Source organism: Rhipicephalus sanguineus, chromosome 8 (genome assembly GCF_013339695.2).
Source record: "Rhipicephalus sanguineus isolate Rsan-2018 chromosome 8, BIME_Rsan_1.4, whole genome shotgun sequence".
Lineage (NCBI taxonomy): Eukaryota > Metazoa > Arthropoda > Arachnida > Ixodida > Ixodidae > Rhipicephalus > Rhipicephalus sanguineus.
The window spans coordinates 94,035,409-94,061,816 of record NC_051183.1 but is presented as its reverse complement, the minus strand read 5'-3'; the positions used below and the strand labels follow the sequence as shown (position 1 = coordinate 94,061,816).

General features: G+C 45.2%; 1 protein-coding gene across 1 annotated transcript; it reads right to left on the bottom strand.

The window, feature by feature from the left end:
- Positions 1-951: 951 nt before the first annotated feature.
- Positions 952-26,010, bottom strand: LOC119403388 (gastric triacylglycerol lipase). The gene is made up of 8 exons (XM_037670327.2): positions 25,981-26,010; positions 21,873-22,080; positions 20,560-20,674; positions 19,546-19,696; positions 11,804-11,956; positions 8,852-8,923; positions 5,373-5,441; positions 952-1,217 (listed from the first exon to the last, which is right to left on the bottom strand). Exons 1-8 carry the CDS (start codon positions 26,008-26,010, stop codon positions 954-956), a joined length of 1,062 nt encoding a protein of 353 aa, XP_037526255.2. The 3' UTR covers positions 952-953.
- Between the last annotated feature and the right edge of the window lie 398 nt (positions 26,011-26,408).

The following is a 26,408-nucleotide window of genomic DNA, read 5'->3' as shown; positions in this document are numbered from 1 at the left end:
ATGACCGAATATGGTACTGGGGCGTTTTTCTTGCGGCACGCCTAATGTTTTATTGTATATGAAAAATGAAAGTGTCTGGCGGCTGCAGGACGCAGCCGCAATGTAGCCGCAATAGCAGAGTAAATAGCCTACATTTCGCAAACGTTACACAGAGAACGCGCTTCGCAAGACTGCTCGTAGACCACTTGTGCACTTAATCTTTCACAAAGATGCATGCTTTGTGTATATTGCGTGCCAATTCGTCCTGGACTATCGACCTGATAGTGGGTGCCCGTCATACAGATGTGGGAACTTTCCATTTACAATACATTGAAGTCACTAATAGGTATAAGCGATGCTATGGAAATGACACACCTGATGGCAACACTATACTTTGTAGAACAGTGGCCACTCTTGTGAAACTTATCGTAGGTAATAAACATATTTTTGAGCTAGCCACGTTTCCGAGCGTCTATGTTCGTACGATAAAATGCCCGCATAGAACCACAGAAAAAGCGTTTGTCTCGGCTTATCGCTTAAATGCTCGATTAGATAATTGCACTAGGTGCCACTGTCCATTTTTTTTTCACTCCGACTGCGTTTCAAAGACTCACTGTAACACGTGTTCGGCGCAAGCCACGCCTAGTTGTATTCGTACTGTGGAAACCTTCCTGAACCTTATGTAATGTTGTAATCAAAGTGAATGTGCATTGCGAATAATGGAGTACATTCGCGAGTAAGCAGCCGACACGTTTTATCCGCAAATCAGATTTCGACGACTGTGTTCGCAGCTATAGTGCTGAACGTTTTGTTCGTTCTGCTCCCAAAGCGGGACAATATAACGAGTGAACTTTACTGTACGACCTATGCCAAACAGCGCAACGTCTCTACGCACGATAACTGACAGATATCACCGGCAGTTAGACGTCTCATGGAGAGAATGGGCACATTGAATATAAGAATTTTTTTCTTCGTCAAACAACTTTGCGAGCAGTGGTTGTGTAGTTGGCTAAAGTGGCGATCATCACTTGGTGAAGCACAACGGCCGCTTTGTAGCTGAGTATGAAATCATCGTGGCGGAAATTTCTTATAGGCACCACGTAGTCCAGCACGACCACTGAGTCGAGCGTTTTCACAAGGTCCGCCACGTCTACTGGATTGGCGACCCGGTCTCCAACAGCCGAAAAGAGGGCCACCGGAACGCTTATGCGTTTCAGTGGGTATTCGGGGGGCTCCACCTGGAAGAGAACATACGTGCTACGTTACCTCACGTGCGCTAGTTTTGGTACGTGACATATTAACACACCAGAAAAAGACAAATAATTTAAAAAGAACATACATGCGACAGCTTAACCACTAACAGGTACAATACATAACTACAATATAATAGATGTGCAGTAGTCATCTCGCGGTGATTAAACTTGTACTAAGAACACTACGTAGCACAGAAACATTGTTCACAATGTCTCACGTCTTTAGACGCATCCCCAGTGCTCCAAGTTTTACGTGTTTGGTCTCTGCCTTCGTAAAACGAGGGCCGTGAAAAATACAGCGAGTCGAAAGCAAACGTGAATGTTAGCGCTCGTGTGGCGTTCTCCACTGCTGTCCTCGTCTTTCATTATAACTACGGTCTCGCCAGCAAGGAGACCTGCGAAATTTGCATCTCTGCAGGTATCCATCTGCAACATCACTTCCGCCTTGTTTGCGCATGCGCCCAAGAGTGGTAGTACCATACTTTCAAGTGGGGCCCCCAAGCTTACCGTCAGAGCCACGCTTGAACTGACGTGGATTTTCTCACTTTTGTGTGGAGGGCGAACAACCACCTGCCTCGTTTCTGAAATTCACATCCGTGCTAAAAGAAAAGAACCCTCTACACGTGCTAATGACACTACTTTTCTGACGATTCGACAGAGACATTAATGCTAAAATAGATACTTTATTAGGACGACTTCGCAATCAGCGACTACGCAACAGTATTTTTACTTCGAAGTAATCGTAGAAGGGGAGAAACAGTGTACGTGTCGCCGTATAGGTGTAGATTTTTTTGTTCTCGTGTTACCACATTCTTATTCATTAATGGAACACAGCCAATATATTCACACAGTGAGCATATTTCGGGCATTCCATTGTGCCTTAATTGCTGTTTATTGGCACGAGTACCGAGTGACACTCTGGTTTCTCTTCGAAACATACCTGGTCGAGCACTTACCGCGAGTTTTCCAAATATTTAGAAAAATCCTTCTTAAAAATAGAAATCGATTATTCTAATCCAAGTGTCATTCGAAACAGTTATCGCAGACCAACTTTACGTAAAATACTGGCTAATTACCTGCCAGAGTAGTGAATCAGAACTATCAAATTGGTTGATTGAAAGATTGTGAGCTGCTCGCATCTTTCCGGCGCCAGGCGGAGCAGATCTCAAAGAGGTGCCCCTTTCTAGGTGTACTCTGAGATACGCGTCGGCAAACTGGTATGACATTATCGGCTCTTGTTCAAGTTAAAAGTTATGTCGTATGGCGAAATCCTCAAATACCTTATGAAACGAGAAACAAATGACCATCGGCGGCGTCAACACGAGCGATGCTGTCACGTGATCAGAGATTAGGGCTTCACGACGTCCGAATGACGTCACAGAGCGCTAAACTGTGCTACGTCATTAGGATTTCACCTTAGATGACGTCATCACGTCAAATCATCGGTCGGTCAAAGATGCCGATCCCGGAGGCAGTGCATAACAAGGTGAGGTGAGAAAACTTGCAATTTTCCAGATCATGGAGGCAGTGCAAAAACACGTTAGGTGCAGACAGCTTCCAAGGGCAGGGGGCAAGGGTTAATACATCGACTGAAAATAAGATTGCCCATGGATAATCAGGTTATCAACACAATCAGCGCGAGTATGCAAACTCGTGACGTTTCAAGCGTAAAGCACAAAAGCGTATAGCGACGCGAAGTTTTAGAAAACAGAAAATCACGATAGCCCTCTTTCTGGGTTGTTTTAGTGTTCACAAAGAGCCCTATATCCCACTAAAGCATAAGAAAAATGGCAAACAAATGCATAACGTTTAGAAACTCCTTTGAGAATAGAGTGGTTTACGAGTTTGTAAATTTTTTCGAGTGGACGCCCGTGCCAGTGGATCACCCGAGTGTTGAGCATCTTTTCGGCAGCTGCAGTTCTTGCTGACATCACAGCCGATACTACGACACTGCAGTCCTACCGCGCCAACAGAGGTCCACAAAGATGCGAATGGCGTCGGTGTTGATGCTGTGGTGGTTCAACGCTTGGGTAACACAGGACACGTCATCGCCTACGCAAGTCGGTCATTAAGCAAACCCTAGAGTAACTATGCGGTAACTGAACAAGAATGTCTCGCTGTCATTTTCGCTGTTCAGCGGTTTCGGTCGTAATTGTATGGGCGTCAGTTTGCAATCGTCACCGAACATCACACTCTGTGCCGGCTCGTCATTCTTCGGGATCCGTCAGGACGCGTTGCACGATGGGTTCTTCGTGTGCAAGAGTACAATTTCACTGTCTCATACAGGTATCTGGTGACGACATGCTGACGCTGACCGTCTTTGTAGGGTGCCCCTCTGTGCAACCGAATGTAGGGTGCCCCTCTGTGCAACCGCGCAATGGCAACCGTAAACCGAGATATCCCAGGCGTCGGGAAATCCCAGGCAGCAGAGTGAAGATCCGACTCTAGAGCTTCTTTTATCTGCCGCATAAGACTCATCAGAAGGTCGTGTTTGTGGCGGGACGAAGTGCTGTGTAAGAAGAATTTCTCCGCGACAGGTGCACATTATCTTCTGGCGGTGCCAGAAGCCCACCGCTCTACTGTTCTGCGTGTAATGCACGATGACCAAACTCAAGGTCATTTAGGATCCATGCGGACACTCCAGCGTGCGAAACAAAAATTTTACTGGCTTCAAATGCGCTTGACAACGGAGACACACGTAGCCTGTTTCGCTGAGTGTCAAAGTCACAAAAGGCCTACCAACACCCCCTCCGGTTGTCTAAATCCTGTAGCACTTCCCAGCTCACCTTTCGAACAAGTCGGCGTCAACCTGATAGAACCTAACATCGTGGTTTAGCGCTAAAAAAGACAGACACATGTGAGAGACAGGACAGGCGCTCCTGTCCTGTCTCTCACATGTGTCTGTCTTTTTTAGCGCTAAACCTCGATGTTAAGTACTCACCAACTCGCCCAACAACAAGTTCTGATAAGACCGTTTCTACAGTTCATCCAAAAGCCAATCCCTTGATCATAGTATGCGCCGACTACCGGACTCGGTTCTGGGAGAAGCCAGTGCTACCCTCTGCAACCTGCAGGCGAAGTGTCGCTGTGCACGCTGCAATACATAATACTTCTTCATGCTCCCCATCGTGTGATAATTAGTCACCGTCGGTCGTAAGTTCACGGCCGATGTGGTTGAAGAACTTCTGCGTCTGCGCGTGTCCGACATACGACATTCAACGCCTTATCACCCTCAGACCAATGGCTTGACTGAGCGCACGAATGAAACACTCGTGACCATGATATATATGTACGTACGTTAGCTCGGACCACAAGAACTGGGACGAAGTGCTTCCTTTCGTCACATACGCCTATAACACCGCGCAACATGAGCCCACAGGATACAGCCTGCTTTTCCTTCTTTACGCTAGTCCAGCGATGTACACTTTGGATACCATCTTTCCTTTCTGTAGTCATGACGACGCTTGTATCGCGGAAACCCTTTCCCGGGCTGAGGAGGTTCGGCGACTCGCTCGACTGCCAACTTTGGCTTCACAAAAAACGGTGGAAATCGTCATACAATAGCAGACACCGGCAAGTAACTTACGAGCCTGGCGAGGTTGTGTAGTGAAGGAATCCTGTATGTAAATGTGGAGAGTGACAAAAAATACTCGCCGACTATGCTGGACTGTTTCTCGCAACTGAGCGTCTTAGGGAGGTGAATTATAGAATTGCACGCCTCACTGCCAGTGGGAGATGGTCAACAAAAACCGAAGTCGCGCAAGTCGCTCGCCTAAAGCCGTTCGCTCGGCGACTGCTCAGCTGACTTCTCGCCCGGACTGCTTCGTCTGTGAGAGGAGCAATTTTGCAGTAGGTCCCATCCAGTGAAGCAGAAACAGCGCAACAACAACACAGAAGTGAAGATCGGAAGAACAACGCGTAGTACTGGCAAACACTTGCTGTCCATCACCTGTAAATAAAGGTCTAATAAACCTCGTTTACAAGTCCCGTAACGATATTTATTTGCAATTACTGTGTGCCGCTTTTAGCCTCACTATATGCGAACCAAAAACTTTAATTGCGCTAAGGTAATTCGACAGGAACTTTGCGATTACGATTGAGAAGAAGCATTCGTTGTCAGAAATGTCAAAAGTTCCTCACTGTTCCATAGTTCCGGAGATTTTCCACCTTTCCGTTGTCGTACATCGCAAATTTCTTGGACTTTGCGATCTGAAAACCAAAGATGCGCTGAAAAATTATAATCAAAGACTAGATGCTCAAAGACTAGATGCTTGACATGCAATGGCACTTCTTTCACGGAGTTGTAGTGATGCCCATGAAAACAATATTACACAAAAGCTCACAGACCATCTTCCTAAGAAGCTATCAGCTTATTTATGAAAATGTGAATCACGCACACTTCACGCATTATGCTATAATTCATGTCCACCTCTACTATAATTTGTATTGTGTTTTTTTGTTTTCTGTTTTTTTGTGGGATCTGCCTGCCATGGTAGCCGAGTCGCCAAGATGTTGCCCTCCTTACTTAACGTACGTGGATTCGATTCCCAGCCAAGTGTGCTGCATTTCAATGAGGCCGCAATTAACAAACACACATGTGCATAGATTTATGTCCACCTTAAAAAATGTCATGACATCAAAGTTAATCCGCAGTCTCACACTGAGGCGTGCTTCATAATTCTACCCTAGCTATGATACATAAAACAATTCATTTTTTTTTCACCTGCTCTTAAAAAAACTGCAGTTACGTTGCACAAGTACAGCGTTGATATCGACATAATTGTTTTGGGCAGTCGACAAGGTTAGTAGTGCCCATGAGCAGCCCAAATGAAAACTGCAACAAACATTTCCTTTCTTGATAAACAAAAAAACTCGGCGGATCCCACTTTTGTGGGAATCGGTTACATGCGAAGTAGTCATCGAGTAATTCTATGCTGTATTTTATGGCTTTGAGCCAAGCGTTACGATGTGAATCGACGTGTTTTTGTAAATATGGTAGCTGTGTGCACATCGTGGGCTTACCGGGCACGTTGACAACGCTGGCGTTTAAAGGTAACTTATGGTGCGATGCAACGTCAGCCCTCACGTTAGAGTAGATATGTCAGTATTATCGAAACTAAGTCCATCTTATGGTGCAGTCATGTGATTATCATATGTAACTTTCGTTAATGTACTCCTCCGGGGTCGAGCAATGCTTCAATATAGCTTGCTGAATCACACAGATACAAATGTAATGTTTATCAGACTACTATAAAAGCGGAGCCAAGATTGGAGCCACACATGGTAATCTGGCATGACGCCTGTATCGTAGGAGCACATATGCAGTGTTTATTGCTCTCCTGTAAGATCACATAGCCAGCACCACACCACCATTGACGTTCCACGAGCATTACGCCTGCATAGGCTGTTTTTCCAAACAAGTGTATAGACCTGGCGTGGCTCTGTGGCAGAATATCTGACTTCCACGCAGAATGCTTGGGTTCTATTCCTGCTTTGATCCTAATTTTTATTATTTCCTTTCATCGGCTAAACGCTGCCGATATAGGTTTTCCTTAACGCTCTCGCATTTAATATATCGATGTCTCTTCTCGTCCGTTTCTGGGTATGTATAAACTGTCAATCACCTTTGGCGCATACCCGTACGATGTAAGCGACAGGATCTTCACGTTATTCATGTCATGACCCCACAGTCATATTCGTCAAATCCTCTTACGCTCCCATGCCAATTTTGGTCTGGACCAAGTTAAGGACGCTATCATGAGAGCTCCCAGAGGTAGGCGGCTAGATAGATAGATAGATAGATAGATAGATAGATAGATAGATAGATAGATAGATAGATAGATAGATAGATAGATAGATAGATAGATAGATAGATAGATAGATAGATAGATAGATAGATAGATAGATAGATAGATAGATACAAACGCTCAAAGTGCCAAAGGTTTCCTAAGAACTGCTTCGCATTTATTATGGAGAAATCTTGCTTGATTACACCAGGCATTCCTTTTCACAACGTTGGTATGATGAACTGAGCTACCCCTGGCAATAGTTAACGGAGCACTTCTTGCTTACGTGCTTTCGTGCGGAACCTAAACAACGCACTTCACTAGTTTCGCAGACAGCAAGACAGCGCGCGGGAAGCCACCGCCTTTGCCTTTTTTGCTCACTCTTAGACCTAGCGCTGCACACGCAAAAAGCGCGGGCGGGGTCAATGTTCAGTTGCTTGGACGGGCACGAACAAGCTCTATGAGAAATCGACCACTGTCCTTCAATAATGCATGGCTTGGTGGGCCCCGTTCGCATGAGCATCCACTATCCACGTGCACAAGCCCGAGCTCCTAGCAAAAATACAGCAGTGCCTGCTGCCTTTCGGTTAGTAGCACCTCCCAGCCCTGCACTTCCTTGAGGCTTGGCACCACTGCTGAAAAGATTCCTTAAAACTTTTATAACTGTATCATGCTCAATGTCTGACTCGCACGCTGTGCACTTGCACTCGCGTCACATTGCGCTCGGGTGATGCGATCATTTGCTATGCCATCTAGCGTTAAAGAAACACCCCGTGAACGGCTAACAGGATAATTTACCTGATATGACCATGCATTTACTTGTGCAATTTACAGCAGCCCGTCGTAAAACATAATATCGTTCATGTCCATAGATGGTATACGAACGAAATCGTGGTTAGAAGTCCAAACGCCAGTTAGAGACGACGGACCTAGTTTCTCCTGCATGGCTTAGGCAGTGGTGTGAGCCTTTCGGAGCCAGTAACACTGAACCAATGAGTTTGCGCCTAACCATGTGGTCTGTCGCGCATCCGGTAGGTATATGTGTGCTGCACAGGCGGAATGTCTAATATAATCTCAGGCGTATTCATTGCGCTCACTTACTTCAGCAAGGTTCTCAGCCTGGGAGGAATGGCCTCGCCTTCACAGATGACTCGACTGAAACACAGGAATGTGATTGTCTACTGAATGGAATTATCGCGCTTTGGGGATTCCCGGTTAGCTCTGTCCTAACGCTGTAGTCCATGGTGAACGATTGGAATCTAGCGCCTCAATTGGTCACGAGTGTGGAGGCTGTGGAGTGGAACTGGTCACGGCTGTGGAGCACGAAAGACACGTCGTTACCGTATCTTCTGGTTAATAAAGGACATCTAGCCTGTCGAAATAACAGGTAGATAGAAAACAATCTGGAGGGCACCAAGACTGAATGCTTAACTACCGGCTATGCTGTCGTGACTGCCAAAGAGTGCCTGTTCAGCTCTCAAAATGTGATCATCCAGCAAGGAACAGCACTCCTAATCTGGGGAACGCGTCTTGATACCGGTGGCATTTTCAATTTACATTCAACTATGCAGATTCCTTCCAAGGTCGCTTCTCGGCAATATTTTTTAACTTGACCTCAACATTTCCACGTTTCAGCTAAACTTGCTATCTAACTTCCCCTGTGTTTTTCACTGGCTTCAAGACATGTTACTGAGCGTGGCTACGATCACCGATCAGTGTAGACAATGGCTCAGTTGCTTGTAAGAGCTCGTTCGCTTTGGGAGATGCAAGTTTGCGTTCCTGGCGTAGGTCAGTAATGTCTGACAAGGCTCCATTTTGCCCGCCGTTTCATACCTGGACAAAATGACGAAGATTTTTTATTGAAGTTCCTTGATACGTGTGGGCCATGTATACCGGGGTCCTTGTCTGAAATCAGAGGATATTTCATCTGCTGAAGTCAGCAAAGTGACTGGGTCCGGACATATGTATGAACATCATGACCTCAAGATTGCTCGCGTTAAATGTGAGAAATTATCATAGATATATTATTTCCGACCACAGCTCTCGGGCCGTATAAGCCAAAAAGGGGGAAATTCTTACAAATGATTGCTGACGTCATTGTACACATCAAAGCAAATTAAAACAAGTCTATTGTGGCGAGTCGTATATAATACTGTCGCGACTTTTCAGGTACGAAAATAGCTTAACTTCATTAGCGTAAGGCAAAATCTTTCACTGGCACAATATCCGCACACACATTAACATGAAACGTCCTTTAGCGTGGTTATCTCAGGTTTTTCATAATGTTTCTCTATATATCGAAATGTAGTGGTCACACTGCTACTCTAATTATTGTGCCTTCCTCCTCTCCACCATTGCCTTCAAGCTAACAGACACCAACACTGCTCTGGCGTACATACATGAAACTCTCTTGGGAATATGAGGTCGTCAAGGATCTTTTAAGTCGTGCACTACGTGGAAGTTCAATAGCATTCAACGTTCATGAATGCAGCCCTGAAATGAAAGACGGCAGGCACGCTATTCTCCCTTGTTCAGAAAAGGCGCATCTAATGGTGAGCTATTCAAACAAGCGACGTGCTGATGCACGGAAATTCACAACTAGTCAGTGTTTCGCGTGCGTCGACAGCAATTTACCATGATTTCATACAATCATGCAAAGAATCGAGTTGATCATGCACTGACATTTAGATATCCTCAGCAGGGGTAAATTTTCGGCCTTGTTGGGGCGACATATTCATATTGTTAAGACCGGACCTGAAACGACGGGGACGGGACATGGAGTAACACAAACACAAGCTCTAACTTTCAATAATGATTTATAGGAAGCCGGATCAAAATTATATGCATGAAAATTGCGGTCATTCAGACATGCGCAAATGTGGAGGCATGAAGGCATGACGTTTGTTTTCTAGGTAATGACAATGATGATGCGCTGACACAATCTTTGCCTAGCTCGCGTATTGTAGCCGGTTGAACAACCAATGACGTCGTTTCATCTTGCTACATGCATACAACTGAACATTCATCAGAAACACGCAAACACCTACACGTGCGGCAATGCGCTGATAACAAACCATCGCCATCCTTCTTCACTTTGTTGCTGTGCTCTGTAAGCTTGTCGCTGAACCTGCCCTGCGTAGTTTTTCCACACGACAGAGGGAGCTGGTACACAGCACCTTCTTTGCATGGCACGTCACGTGTTCTGTGATTTTTATCACAGAACACATCACGTGCCGCAAGGTTTATCACAAGCGAAACATGCACAATATTTCCACAACATGAAAAAGCTGGGCGTTCGAGTAAATTTTAGCGTGGCTTTCACAACTCCAAACAAGCTGCGGAAACTGTGCAGGCGCAGCGAACCAACTGCTCGCAAAGCACGCGGCTATGATAAAACTCACAAAACACGTCCCTGTCATGCAAAGATGTTGTGTAGCAGCTCCCTCTGTAATGTGGAAAATACTAAGTAGGACAAACGGGACTGTGCCTCAACGACACGCTTAGAGGGTACGAAAACAATGTAAAGAAGGGTGTCGATGGTTTTTTATCCGCGTATTACCGCACGTGTGGGTGATTCGACTGTTCTAGATGAGTTCTCTGTTATACGCATGCACCAAGATGAAACCACGCGGCTTATTGTTGAATCGGTTACAATACATGAACTAGGCCAAGATGGTGTCAGCGCACCATCATCGTCACTATCTAGAAAAGAATTCTCATTCCTTCATGCCTCCACATTTGCGCGTGCCTGATTGACCGCAATTTTAATGTACATATTTTTGATCCGGCTTCAAATATATCATTGTTCAAAACTAGCGCTTGTGTGTAGGTTACTCCCGGTCCCGTCCCCGTTGTTTCAGTTCTACGCTTATGCATATCAGTGTTTTACGGGTGTTGACATCAAGTCCTGTCAACCTCTCTTGTCTCGTGTATCTGCGCTGTTCCCTGCTATGAAATCAAGTTTCCATATTTTGATAATGGTTCAATTACCAGTATACAATGTATTAACCTAGGGCATGCTGTAAATATATCAAATAGAACAGTATTGCCATATATTGTGAGGATGCTGCAACTCAATAACCTCTTATAACGTGGATTTTCTGCTAATGAAGAAGGAGCTTCGAATTTCTGTTAGATATCCTTCATGCTAGTAAAGGGCGTTCAAGATTCCTCTCAATAATTCACTAATTTAGGTGAGGTTTCTTGGCTTGATTAAAAACAACTGAGACGGGGCCACTAGCACAATGGCTCTTTATATTCACATATTTTTGCACAAAGCAAATTACAGTTCGCAAATGAACGTGTTTGTCATTTTATTGACGTCTGCAAAACATTCAATAAAGCGCAGGCTGTCATATCAAATCATACTTCAATAAATAAAAACATCCCATTTATTTTAAGCCTTCACCCTCCTTTGAAGTATCACGCGCAATCACTTTTATGCCATGTTTAAGATGGCGACACGCTCATAGGGACCGGGTATCGCCAGATGGCCTCAAATGACGCCCAAACTGCGATTAATTTTTGGGAGCGTCCAGTTTGTATTCCTAAATTCAGATTCAGTATCTCATGAAAATGAGACTCCAGGTTAGAAGATGTCAAATGCAATTCGTTGTGTAGTGGCAGGCTGCACTACCTGCTGCCTAAGCTTGTTCAGGGATTTAGTCGCCGGTTAATGGCTTAACTTGGAGTAACGTTTTCTCGTCCTATCGTTCAAGTTGGGACACCTATTCTTTAGGTCATCATTTCGCATTCAGGAAATGCTGGTCACGTGACAGAGCTTACCTTGTTCACTTGTTGAGGAGTCACTGTGAGTGCGAGAAATAGCGTCACAGAGCAAAGCTCTCCACCGAAAATGCTGCAGAAAAAATTACCGGTCGCTTCTGTGGTTCCTGGGAAGCTCAGCCGACCACCCCTTCCTAAAGGATCAATGAGAAGCTGAAAATAGAAAGAAAGGGTACCGTGGAGAAAATGGAAATATGTGCCTTTATACCTATTGTACGTTTGGCGACGAAAAACTATTGGCCTCGAGATCTTTGAGTGGCGCCCTCTCGCGTGTGACGTCAGAGAGGGGAGTCGGGTGCCGCTCTTTGCGCACGCGCTCGTTACGTGAAGGCTCCTCGACGCTACCGGCCAGTCTCTCTTGCTCGAGTTATTGAAACATGAATTGGCAAGTTCATCAAGCAATTTGTACTGATTGGTCAAGCAAAATACCCAGCAAAATCCAGCGGAGCTGCCGTCAGGAGCACGTTCAGGGTCGATTGCTCCTGTTGCCGTCTGCTAACCATCAATGTGTACGTCTGCATGTATGGCGACGATTTCTTTTCGCGACTGTTCTATGGCCGCGGCGCACTCAAAATGACTTTCCGGCCCGTTTTCAATCACTAATTTCAGCGTTCGGCTTCGGATACCGTGTCTGCGTTAAAGCGCAATACACGTGTACCGCGTGCTGCACATGTTCGGTTGCCAAGCCATGCTCTTTCGATTCAGTTCCTTTGTTCGGAGTTTTAAACCTGTGACAAGTGACGTGTGATGTCATTCAAGTCAAATATATCGTCGTTAAGGCAACATCATTTGATTAAATCCCAGTTTTGAGCAGCTGCCGTGTAAGCGTGTCGTATGTAGCTGAAGTTTAAACAAGAAATAAAAAGGTTGAGGAGGCACGCGTCAAAGAGGGATGCGAGATGGTGATATGAAATATATCGTAGGTTGTGCGTAGTTGTCTTTTCTTTATTTTTGCAGCATATTTTAATCCCTACGTTAATAAATTAACGTTTCCTGACTCGTTCCCGGCAGTTTGAACGCATGCTGAACAGAATTAGTGTAATCATACCAACGTAGATAAATACAAAGCTTTCGCATCAAAAATCGTAGTAAGATGTATTTGGTATAAAATAGCGTAATTCACTCTCAACGGTCCACTACTGATAGGGCGTGATGCGGTCACTGTACTAAAAAGACTCGCAGGGTCCCTTGCGCATTTGCCTAAGACGACTCGAAGGCGAAGTCCATCTTCTTCTTTTTGTTCAGTCGATGTATTGTTCCCTCACCGCCCTCTTCCGAATGCCTTTTGGACGAAACGTGGTTTTGCACTGCCTGCAGGATCGGAGGCATTGCAAGCTTTCTATACATCAGCTGGTTTTGCATTGCCTCCGTGATGGACGCAACGATCACGGAGGCAATGCAAACCGACGATGCCATGTGATGACGTAATCATGTGACATGACGATATGACGTCATAAATTTTGGCGGTCTGTGATGTCACGAGGACGTCATAAGGGGACGTCATCGTGTGAGGATTTTCTGCATCACTCGTTTTGACGCTGTTGACTAGGGTCGCCGACCGTGCATTTTCGCGTTTGATCAGGAATCCAAAGCTTTCATCGTAAAATAGTTAAACTTGTTACAGCGTGGTAAAGAATAGCAATAACCAGCTAAAGGGGCCAAAAGAATGATGAGAAAGAGCTCTCTTGTTCCTCTTCCTGGACATATTCTTCAATTATTCCTACTGTTTATCAAGCTATATTATTGGTGGCAAATGAAACACGAACAGCGAAGCGCGTTCCCCAAGCATTAGGAACTGTATAATGCTCCCAGTCCTGTCATCACCACTGACAGGCACAAACACCCGATTAGGCAATACTGCGGAATCGAAAGCATGAATCTGGCTCACGAGCGGCAAACCGCAAGAGCGTATCCTATCCCTAATCATAATGGTTCGAACTGTACCACGCGCACCACTGCTGGCGTTTCATTCGGAGGCGATAGTTCGTGTAACAAGTTTTATGTGCATCCAACTCGCCCAATCTACGCTAGTTGTCCCAATAACCCGCTGGTCAATGAAGTTATCAATTTTATTTTGTCGGCAAACGTTTTGTGTACTTACTGCAATTGGGAGTTAAGTGTGAACTTTCGTACAAGTCTGTTTACATAACGCTAACTTTTGCGAATAAGCCGTGAAATTAATCGCGCTTCACTCCAATGCAGCGTAGACTCTCTTTAGCTCGATTTGCGGGACGTTGGCGCTTGCACCTAAGCTCTTTCAACGCCATCCAGCCCAGTGTGTGATGCTACGAACTCGGTGGCATGATCCTGACCGCGATGGCCCTGTGTATATAGAAGATACGTTAAATGTTAACGTTTCTTCACCTCCAGTAATGCTAGCAGCCACCTAAAGAACTATCATTGCACGAAAATACAGCTAGTAGTCGAGGAACGCCGTGCGACGCGAGCGAACTATAACGAAAATGCTGCTGTTCTAGCCGCAGCCTAGCAGACGACAAAAGTCGAATCCCCGCCTTTGCGTCACCGGAGCGCCGTTCGCAGCGCCGCCATCGGTGGCTCACCAGGCCAATAATGAATAAAAACGAAATATTAAAACAGCGACCTCCGTTTTTATTTCACACTATATATATATATATATATATATATATATATATATATATATATATATATATATATATATATATATATATATATATATATATATATATATATATGGGTCATACATTAGACAGCACCACGAACCAATAAGTATCAACGATTCAAGAAAATCGCACAACATATTTAGGCACTTCCAGATACAAACTGCCGTACTAAACATCGCACGTAGTCTTTGTGTCTACGTTGATAGCAGTGCAACAGAATCGTAGGATAACTGACAGATTAAGACAGCTAGCAAGACTTTCTGTCTTTATTAGTATTATTTCAAGCCGTAAACATCTAAACAGCCTTTGAACAAGATGCACAATGCAGAAGTCTACTTATTGAGTAGGAAGCGAATACATTTCCAATTTTGAGGATATTTCGGTACGTTCGTGCTGATTCCATCATCTTGTATTTAGAAATATGTGTGTTTAGGTGATAGAAGGCTGCAATGGACCAAATGCAGTGAATAAGATGCGCGAGTCGGGACAACAAAAATTCGCCGAAGATTACGATACTCGCTAATGCGAAGTCTGAGCGCAGCTTCGTGTTGGGGCACGCCAACTGTGTTTGAACTTTTGGCTATCCGCAGTTGCAGCAGTGTAATATTCGTTACATATTGCGAGAGAAACTGCTAGTAATCAAGTGCTACGCACACCACTCTGTGCATTGCAGGCGTTGACCACCGAAAAATACTTGAGATCGGTTACTCTGCGGTTGTCGAAAAGTAGACTGGAATTCGAGATGTGAAAAAAGGCTTGCAAGGACTGGCTCCAGGGAATCTAGAATTTGCAGTGCGCATTGAGCCGATGGAGTTGTCGTTCTGATCGTGGTCATGAGACATCAACACAGGGAGGACTTGTAGGTTTTCATCGTAGAAATCATCCATGCACGATTAGGCCCATTTAGGGGCATTCTTATCCGGCTCTTTACGAGTGCGCAGTGGTAGCAGTGAGGGCCACGCGACATCTGCCGCCGCTTTCAAACCCCTCTGCGTCTTTTCGGCACTCCTACTGTGATATGTATTCGCAGGTGGTGGGGACGGCACTGGCGGCAGGTGTCGCTTAAGAGGAGTCTGACGGTCTCTCGGAGTAGGAGACCGCGGTGTCGGTCCAGGTTGAGTAGCAGTAGTGTTCTTCGTCGCCGACGCAAGCGTCGTTGTCTGTTTCTCTAAGACATCAACAGCCTTCAACAGCTATTTGTGCGTTGAGCCGTACTGCATCATCTGTTTCGAGGTACTCCATTCTTATTTCACTAATGGACAGTCTCTTGAAGAAAGCATCACTGCAACACACAATACGGCGAATCCTGCTTAGAAACACCGAGCTTACAAACATTCCCTCAATGTTTGCTTGATATCCAAACGGAAACACACTGCTGAGATGATATTTTGTGAGGGTCAATATAAGCCACCTTATATAAAATATGAAGGCTCTAGCACCTTTGTTTACTGGTCCTCGAAGCGCCGCTGGCGCCAGTTCACAGTCTCTTTGCTGGTGCCTTCGTTTTTTCTGGCAGGCACGTTGCTCTTCTAAATTGGCAACCTTGGTGGTAAAAAATACAAAGCACTCACATGGCACATATTATACACATTCTGCAAGCGTGGGTCTGTAGCCCACTGGGTAAGACCCACGCTTGCAGAATGTGCATAAATCTGTACCATGTGAGTGCTTTGTATTTTCAGCCACCAAGGTTGCCAATTTAGAGGATCAACGTATTCGGAGCGTGCGGGCCCACATTCACATACCAGCTCCGGTAGCAACATTTTGTCCACGCTACTGCATAAAAGTAAAACCCCAGCAACTCAATAGATGCCGCCAGGGGTTGCACTTTAATGCTTCAATACCAATTAGCTGTCTCACAGCTCTGAAGAGGGCAGCAATAGTTTTTCCACGAGGACGGTACGAAATCTCGGAACTAGCCGCAGACAGCTGCGCTATAAAAAGGACACGCGCCAAGAAAATTATTGTGTATTTGGTGCAAATTAAGTGCCCAGAGAAACATACGGACAAGATATTTATGAAATATATTTTCTTACACAACGCGCCATTGTTCGTGTCTTATCAAAACCTCTTAAATAAAATCGCCAGGGCTGCGCTGAAAGCGCAGCACAGTCACAGCGAGAACTGGAAGAGCGGCATTTCTGGAGCCCATCTCTCGTGTCGCTGCTAATACAAGTACACTAGCAACGTACCCACTACGCCACAAATCATAATTTTTGTGAAGTTTGGAAACACACACCACGACGTTATTCGTCATTGTTCGGGGAAGCGAGGCGCCATCTGTAAGGCATTATGTACACTTTGTTGGTGCGACGGTAGAAGACGATTAAGAATTATGGCTGAGCCTTTTGCAATGGTAGGAAGCTTTAAACGACCCACTAGTTACGTAATTCGCATTGAGTGACGCCCGGTCGTTATTTAACTGTCCCACCACGCTTTATAACATGCGTTAACGTGAGAGAGAGAGAGATAGAATTAACTTTATGGAGACCCTGAGGAAATCAATCACGGGAGCTTTGTGCGCTTCCTTGGCAACCAATAGAAGGGAACTTGCGAGGAACCCATTACGCTATAAATCATCACAATTTTTGCGAAGTAGAGAAGCAGCCATTATGCAATTTTTCGTCATTCTGCGGAGAACCGTGGTACCCGCTAAACACCTGTAAGGAATTATGGACGCTTTGTTGATGCTGTGGCTGATGACGATGAAGAGTTATCGCAGAGTCCTTTGTAATGGGTCGGAAGCATTCAACAACCCACTCGTTGCGCAATTCGCATTGTGTGACGCCTCGTTACAGAATTCGCGTTGTGTGACACTTGGTTGCTATTTTACTGCTCTATCACACTACATTACATATGTTAATGTGGTTCCTTCCCGACATGAAGCCTGTATAGGGTCTTTTTGCAAAGCAGTTTCAAGCATCAATTTGTAACTATTGTATCTGTGTGTATCTTTATCTTACTGTACCTCTTGCACCAGGCTAATAAAGAAAAAAAAACCGGCATGGCTCTGAGGTTGAATACTGGGCCTACAACGCAGAGGGCCCAGGTTCAAACCTCGTTTCATTGCGGATATTGTTTCTTAATTAGTTTCTTTTTTCTCGTATTTCGCGCTGTAGTAGTTACTGACACTGGCAGTGGCGGCGGCGGGCATCTACGGCTCCAAAAACGGCCTTTGTTGTGATCTCATGACAGCTTTCGCTGTAAAACGGCGTCTAGTACAGTGCCATTCTTCCAATCCCCACCGCATGCATGATACTTACAAAAATGAGGTCACTGAAGGATATCAGTGCAGACACCGGGTAGCGAGTATGCGACACGCTTGCAACTGGTGCATAGCCCATCAAAATATCGACCTGGTGAAGAAAATAGAACGGGTATTTCTTGTTCGCTTCGTAAGCAAGCAGAACGCAACGTAATCAATCTACGCAGAACGTCCTTATGTAAGCCTTAATGACGGAAAACTTTGGGGCGGCCTAGTAATGGCTGTGTAGGCGGAACGCATTAAAATTTCATACAGGTGATTAGGTCGGCCAACGGCCGAGCAGAGAATATGCAGTGCCCTGCTGTGGTGTGCGCTCGCTCACCTGACTAACGAGACGCTTCAAGGGGATGCCAATACAGCCACCATGCTTCCCAGCACAACCTCACATTGCTGCCCCAGCATACGACTTCAAGGCAGATCATGCCCTAAGTATCAGCCCATTTAACACCACTTAGGAGCTAGGATTACTGCCATTGGGGCGGATCATTACGAAACTTGATTACGCAGCAGTGGCATGTGACGGTACTGTGTATTCTGATGAGTATGTCGCATTATATTAACTCGGAGAAGGCAGTTGGCGTGTTCGAAAGACCATCTTGAGTTGAAATTTCAAATCATTCCACATTGACGCCTTGCTGGCGAGTATAAGGAAATGCAACTTTTTATGACAACTGTCAAGTGACTTCTGTCTCGTAATGTAGGGCGCTGATCTCACCGACCTACACGGCTATCGCGTCATTCATCGCGTTTTGTACTGTGTGCAGTCTTAGGAACGAAATGTTGTTAACGAACGACTCATTAAAATACTTGCCAAGAAGAAAAGGTTTGCTGTTGTAGTCGGTACTGTTTGCTGAAGTTGGACGCTCTCCGAGTTACTTTGCACTTTTTCAAACGCGCTGAGTAATATGACCTCTAAATGACCTCCCAGTGACCTCCCAATGTTTCATCATGCATCGTAAGGGGGAAACTGGATATTTCCATGTTGTCTAATATTCCCCTACCGAAATGCGCTCTTGACATTAGAAGATTCCGGTACGTGGAACTGCTAAGGAAAGGACCACGTTTGCTGCGCCCATCCAATAAAATTACGGTACTGTATCAGGTTAACGAAATTCTTTGCAGGGTTAGTCGCTTTAAATTCTTAAATACTGGATAGCCCGGAATCGACACAGGAAAAAGGGAAGTACACAGACGCACATGACAAGCGCTACTCGCAACTAAGCTTTAATTACAAAAGTCTCCACGCATATACACACAGCTGCGCACTGCCCGACACAGTTACACAGCAATCATCAAGACGATTCGCGGAGAAATGGAAATGCGCATGCCAGAGAACACACGGAAACTCATCACATTAGAGCGAAAGATGAAACTGTATCAGTGAAACAAGAACTGTTTTTCTTTGCTGCGTGGCAAAGAAAAACAGTTCTTAGAAAGAGAGTTATGATCTGTATTTTTCTTGATCTTCCGATCTCGATGATTGTTGTGTGACTGGAAAGGGCAGTGAGCCTGCGCGTGTTAACGCGACTGTGTTTATATGTAGGGAAAGCTTTTCGGAATAAAGCTAGGGTGCGAGTAGCGTTTGCCCTGTGCGTCTGTGTTCATTCGTTGTCCTGTGTCGAATCCGCGCTATCCAGTATTTAAGAATTTAAAGCGACTAACCCTGCAAAGAATTTCGTTAACCTGATACAGTACCGTAATTTTATTGGATGCCTAATGTGCAAACTGTTGAGAGACAACATGGTAGCAGGTTCGGCCTGCTTAACACTGAGAAAAACAACTAGTCTATGCATAAACTATCTGTTTTCTAATTTTCTGTGGCTTCATCGAATTACCTTGGCGTTGTACTCTGGTTTCGTTGATAGCAGCACTAGGCTCGACGTAAAACCTTGCGAGAAAGCCAGAATCGCCAGAGTTGAGGCACCCGTCGTTGTCAGGGCAAGCTCGATGGCGGCAGCAACGTCGAACTGACCGATCTCATTAAAGCTGCAACAGTCAAGAACAAATTTTTGATTAAAGGTGATTTCTTTAATGCAAGTTACGTGCTGTGATATCCACTTGTTACGCTTGAATGTTGACCGAGTACTTCCTGAAAATAAATGAATCGCTTAATAATGAACATTACTTTAAAAGGCATACGTAGAAAAGGCAATGTGGGCTGGAGGAATGACCCACAGTATTACAGGAGGAACATCCACTTGGAGCTAAAGGCACGATGTTTGTCGGCCTGCCTACAATTTTCGCATCATAAAATCAGCTGATTCGAATAGACTGAAACAAGGGCGAACAAGTCCACACATGCATGAACACGCACATACAAAAAATGGCACCATATTGCAAAAGCTGGCTCACGACGCAATTTTATTTCAAAAAGGAAACGTACTTTTGTAAGCCTCAGAGAACAAGAATATGTACGGTGTAGAAGAGCAGAAAAAATAGCATTTTTCGTGTGAGACGTTAGAAGCCTTGAGGACGAGCCGCACAATTGGAGAAAGCCTGAAAATATCTAAAGGAGAAACTGCGCCCGGTAACACTTGCCCGCAGCTAATAAGTAACGCGCGAAGACATTCCCCATAATCTCATGACCTGGCCAACAACACAACACTGTTTATTTGATGCTTCGAAGTACCCACTTTATAGAGGACGCTCCTCCGCATTACTTATGTCGTCCATATGTCTATTGCAGGGATATCTGTTCTTCTCACAAGCCTTTAGAGTATGGATCTGAAGCATTACAAAGTGTATGACAGCTAAGACGGAAACCTTAATAATGCACTGGGTTAAGTGCAACTAATTATATAGTGCATCACTACACTAGTAAACAGCGTCTGTGCTTTAGAAAATCTTACCTCCATTCCCAGTAGCGTGGATCTGACTGGTCCCACTCCTTGTGGTGGCAGCGTTTCGCTGCTTCTCTTGTGTTCATCGCCCAAACGTCGTAGCCTTTGTCAGCAAGCATAAAGCCTGCGAAAAGAACATTGACATTGCGTTGATATAGAGTATTTCACGCATATTCAGTACCGAAATATAAGGTTCGCTTTGGGAAGCAGTAAAGTCTATAAAGCGGCGTCTGTATCCGCTGTACGGCGCGATGATTACTACCTCCCCCCCCCCCCTAAAAAGTGAGAAGGCATTCATGAAATCAGTTAGGTTCATCGTAGGTGGCACCGATAAAAAGTGTATTTACTGATAAGTTCATCAGGGCGGCAAACACTGCGTGGGGATAAGTTCAGCAGTAGGGATTTTCGCGTTAAAAAAATAAGTCAACTTAAAAGTGTTGAGCACACTTCAGCGTGTTTGTAGAAATATACCCTAGGCCGTTTCATTGTATCGGCAAAATTTGAGGCTGAACGAATTTGGCAATGGTAAACATGTTTGATGGGGGTGCTTCACCGTGATGTATATTACAAAATTGAGGCTTACAAATTTGCAGTTTTGAACTCGGTATAGCTTGCGAATAAATTATTCCATAGGATTTAAGGAAAGAACATCTGCTATAGGACGGGGCATTTGATTAGCGGGGCGTTCTTATTTTATAACTTTAATGAGATTCTACTTTAATGGCACCATCTTGTACAAAATAAAATCAATGACGTTATTCACGAGAGTGTTAGTGCAGCACAGAGCTGTTAACAATAATTGATGCTTAGAGCGAAGTAAGAGATGTACGTAAATAATAATCATTTCTTGCCTCTCCTAAAGCATCAGCGTAGAACAAACCAAGATGCATAAGGAAATTATAAAATAATTGAACAATATTACCATGGCAATTAGGCATACATAGAAAAAGCGACATCATTAAAATAGTGAGTACGGTATAGCTGTAATCAATTCTACGCACTCCCCAATATAAAAAGCCCGCTAAAGTAAATGCCATCGAAACTTTGATTTTCTTGCAACAACAAGCGTAGCTACTTGTGCGAGTATGAGATCTGTTAATGAAAATAGTGACTCAAAGATGAGTGGATGTAACGTAGCGTATAAAGGGACACGGACACGAGAAGGAACTGTCACACACAAGGCGTCGTGCATATCATTGCTCGTGTGCAGCGTTACGCCCACTAATGCCATACAAACTGGCCTAAATAATAACTTTAGTGTCTCAAAGATGCTTGTGTCCGACGAGTCAAATGATAGTCTGCATCTTGTGCTCACTTCTTACCTGCGCTTTGGGAAGGGTAGTTAAGGAACCACGTCGCCGAATCGTCAAGCATGCCCGGAACAAGGAGCACCGGGTTCCCACGGGCGTCTTCATTAAATAGCGTAGCCGTTGTATTCTGCCACACCCGATCAACCTCGACAATGTACCCATCTTCTGTGGCGACCGCCTTTGTTTGGCAGGAGTATCCCATGTCTTTGACCAGCTCGCACTGCAAATTTAAGTGAAAAGCGTCTACAAATGTGTAGGCAACTGTTGATAATCACGTTCTAGTGGCTTCTTCAAGGCCCGTGCTTTGAGATGCACGAACAGTTTTTTTTTTACTGCGAAAATTTATCTTCTTACGACAGTCCTTCATAAAACATTCCCAAGAGTCTTGAATAAATTTGTTGGTTAACCGTTATAAGCGTTATTATAAAAATGATTTCATAATAATTTAATGAAAACTGAGTTCGTTGACAAATCTTGAGTTTAGGGCTGGTTGATGGATCTTTTGCATTGCCAAGCTCAAAAGCTTGATACCATGTAGGCACGGCTGACGGCGTTTGTCTATACTTGGCCTTGTTTCAGCTAACTTAGGAACGGAAGTGGCTTACTTCACTTGTCGAACAAGGAAAACCTTCTCGAAAGACTGATAAACTCCAAAGCAACCCACTCTCTCCCGTAATTTGCTTCATTAAGTATTTAACCGCACAACGCCCTTAAAGAGCAATCTTCAAATTTATCCATAAAATGTTATCCAAGAATTCATGTAAAAACGGTACTTTATTGATTACTTTCGAAACCCCTGTATTAAATATGATTCGCTGTTATAGCTTTGTCCCTGCTTAAAGGCGAACTCCGGCGATTTTTTGAGTATGCCAAAGTAATGGTGCTTTCATGATTTTGAAACGCTCCTGCCACGGGGCCTGATTTTCGTGGTATATAAGCGGTCTCGTTCTTGAAAATAAACATGTTGTTGCTAGTAGCGCTGTGTAGTGTTCTTGTGTGCCTTCTCGTGTCCGTGTTTCCTTCGTGCTACACTAAAAGCCTTTCAAATGAGAAACCAACAAGCCCACGTTGGAACCCTCACAGATAGCAGAAATACTCGGCAAGTTGGACAATAACTTTAAATAGAAAAAAAGCGCAGCACCGACACCGAAACCCAAACGAGCAGCACTGTGTTCGCGTGACGTGCAAGTCGGCAAAAACCGGAAATCGTGCAAGGCATGCCGGTCCCGCCATTGCGCATCTGCGAAGGCTGTGAAGAGCAGACGCTGAGGGCAAAGATGACCGCGTCGCAGCAGCCGTACCATGTCTGTGACTGACCATGCCTCGTGCACAAGGTCCTCGGAGCTGTCGGAAAATGACAGCTGCGATTAGGACGGATATGGAGGCCAACTAAAATCGTCATTCCTCTCCGATGAAGTAGACCCCACCTGTTATTTGCTTGCGTCAGTGGCGTACCAACTCGATCGCGAGTGGGAGGGGCTGTCGTCGCTCACGCCGTCCGCCGCATATATATATATATATATATATATATATATATATATATATATATATATATATATATATATATATATATATATATGTGTGTGTGTGTGCTTGATCTGAGGCGATTTTTTATATTAATAGAGCTGATCAGATGACCTGCTTTTCAAAACCGTTTGTTTTAAATCAAGGAAGAATCTGCACAAACAGATTGTGCAGGCTGGGGCCGCCCTATACCGCGACAACACAGCAGTGTTTAATAACATTTTGGAAATATTACCGGAAGTGTAAAAAGTTTACCCAAATTTAACCTCAGGTATAGATAGAGAGCTAATAATCTTTAATGAAAATCCTGGAGAGGTTAGCATGGTTTGTCCCACTACGGCATCTCTCATAATCATATCGTGGTTTTGGGATGTTAAACCCCAGATATTATTATTATTATTATTATTATTAGCGTGGTTTGTCGCCTGACTTGCTACTCCGGTGTCGGGTGATGACTATGGTATATACAATGAATCACATACACACACACGGCACATACAGTCACATACACAAAAGAGTCATTCACAAACTTTGGTTTTGTCCACTGTTCCTCAAGAACACCAACAGCGCTTTGGTGTTGCGCATCGCGTAACCGCTGTCTTGCCACGGACCGAGGAGGTGCCGCAGTTCCAAGCTCTAGCCGCGTTGCAAATCAAGTTCTGCCTTCAGAGTCTCTCGTTCGGCGTCGTAACAGGAACGGTCGCAGAGTACGTGCTTTAAGTCTTCCCGACTATTACTTGTCGTGCACGTGGGTGAGTCCGACTGCCTGATCTTGTGCTTGAAGTATTTCGTATAGGCAACGTCGAGACTCAGTCGGTGACTGCACGTTTCGTCTTGTCTGGTTAGTCCCTGTGGCATATAAAAGCTACACGTCGGGTCCATTCTGTGCAGCAGTTCGTACTGGTTATTTGCATCGCACCATATTATTCGCTGTAGATTCCGCGCAAACACAGACACCAAAGCCGCTGCATCTTTTCTTGAAAAAGGAATATCGATTTTCTCAGATGCCGTATCATGTGCAGCTCTGGCAGCAGTGTCAGTACGAAAATCCTCTTCTATGCCGCGGTGAGCTGGTAGCCACTACAGTACTTCATCGTGGTGTAGCTCATGAGCATTACTGCCTAGGCGCCTGATGTCCAGGACTAGTTGATCTTGCGTACGTGGTGATTTTAAGGACTGCAGTGCGGCTCCTGAGTCGGAGAATATCACCCAAGAGTCGGGTCTCTCATCTTTGATATATGCAAGCGCCCTCCGCAGTGCAGCCAGCTCAGTGGCAGTGGCGGAAGTACGGTGACTGATACTGGTTACGACGGTGACATTCATCGACGGTATCCACACACCTACAGCAGATGATCCATGTGTGACAGACCCATCTGTACAAACGTGACAGCGGTTTTATAGTTGGTGTTAAGGTGCTCGAGAACAAAGTATGTCAACGCTGCCCCAGGCGTGTTTCTCTTGCTCTTGAACCCCGGCACTGTCGTGACTATCGTCCAGGAAGGAAGGTGCCATGGGGGCCTCGTCAATATCGACGGCTTTTCATAGGTCAGGGGGAGCAACATCCGCACCTCAGAAGTGCTGACTGAAGCAACTGGATCATCTTGTACCCTGGCCGCAAAACGCAGACAGACTCGGAGGAACTCTTGCTTCGTTAGCAGGGCAGCCGAAAGACGTTTGCTTTCTGTCAAGGTCCCTATTTTCGATGTGTTTTTCGGTAAGCCTAGGCACACCCTCAACGGTTTGGCTTGCATGCTCGTGAGCACCTGAAGATTGAATTTGGTGAGGCCCTGTAGTGCAGGAATACTGTACCGCAGGAGACCTTCACATAGCACTGTATACATGAGCAGTAGTGCACTCACGGAACAGCCTCCAGCTTTACTTGACTTCATGCGGAAGATGTTCGCGTTTGATGCGAGCTTCTCTTTGAGCGATCGAATGTGAGGAGACCACGTCATTGATCTATCGAAGGTCACTCCTAAGAGTTTGTGACTTGACACGTATCGGATGTGAGAGCCCGCAACCTTTAACTTGTAGTGCGACTTGTCCCGTTTGGTAAAGGTAATGGCGGCACACTTGTCTGGTGACATGGATAGTCCACGCGTCTGTAAGGAAGTCTCAATGGAGTTAATGGCCTTCTGTAGTCTTGCGCGTAGTGCTCGACGGTTGCGACCACTGCACCACATGCAAATGTCATCTGCATATAAGGATATCTCAACCAATGCAGGGACACATTTTTCCAGGCCAATTAGCGAAATAATAAAGTCGGACTTAATACACCACCCTCAGGAACCCCATGAGGCACTGTATGAAAAGTGGTGTCGCTATCTTTCGCAGTCATGTACACCGACCGGTCAGTGAGATAGTGCGAAATCCAGCAACACATACAGCCCCTGACTCCTGCCGACCTCAGAGTGTGTAAGATCGCCTCGTGTGTCATGTTATCAAACGCACCCTTGATGTCGAGGAACACAGCAACAGTAACGTTATGTGCAAGTTTGTTAAGCCTAATGCAGTTAGCAAGACTGATGACGTTATCTATGCTGATGCGGCCCTTCCTGAATCCCGACATATGTGGGGGATAGGCGTTAGCGCTCACCACAATCCAGTACAGACGCATCAGCACCATCTTCTCCATAATCTTTCCCATACAGCTGAGAAAAGCTATCGGACGATATGAGTTGATAGCTGTTGGATTCTTGCCAGGTTTGAGGACAGGGATGATTCGAGCCCGTTTCCAACTAGGCTCGAGGTGGCCACTCTTCCAGCTGGCATTGAAAATAGCAAGAATATGCATCTTCGCATTGACACCCAGATGTGACAGCTCAGCATAGCTGATGGAGTCAGGTCCAGAAGATGATGCTTTGTTTACTGAAGCCGGGGCGCTAAGCAGTTCCCGGAAAGAGGACGGCTCGTCCGTCACATTAGCGTCTACTGACACAGCAGCAGAGTCATTCTGTGCGGCATATATACCTCCTCGAGCAAGATTTGACGTGCACTGAAGGAAGTACTAGATGCAACACGTGG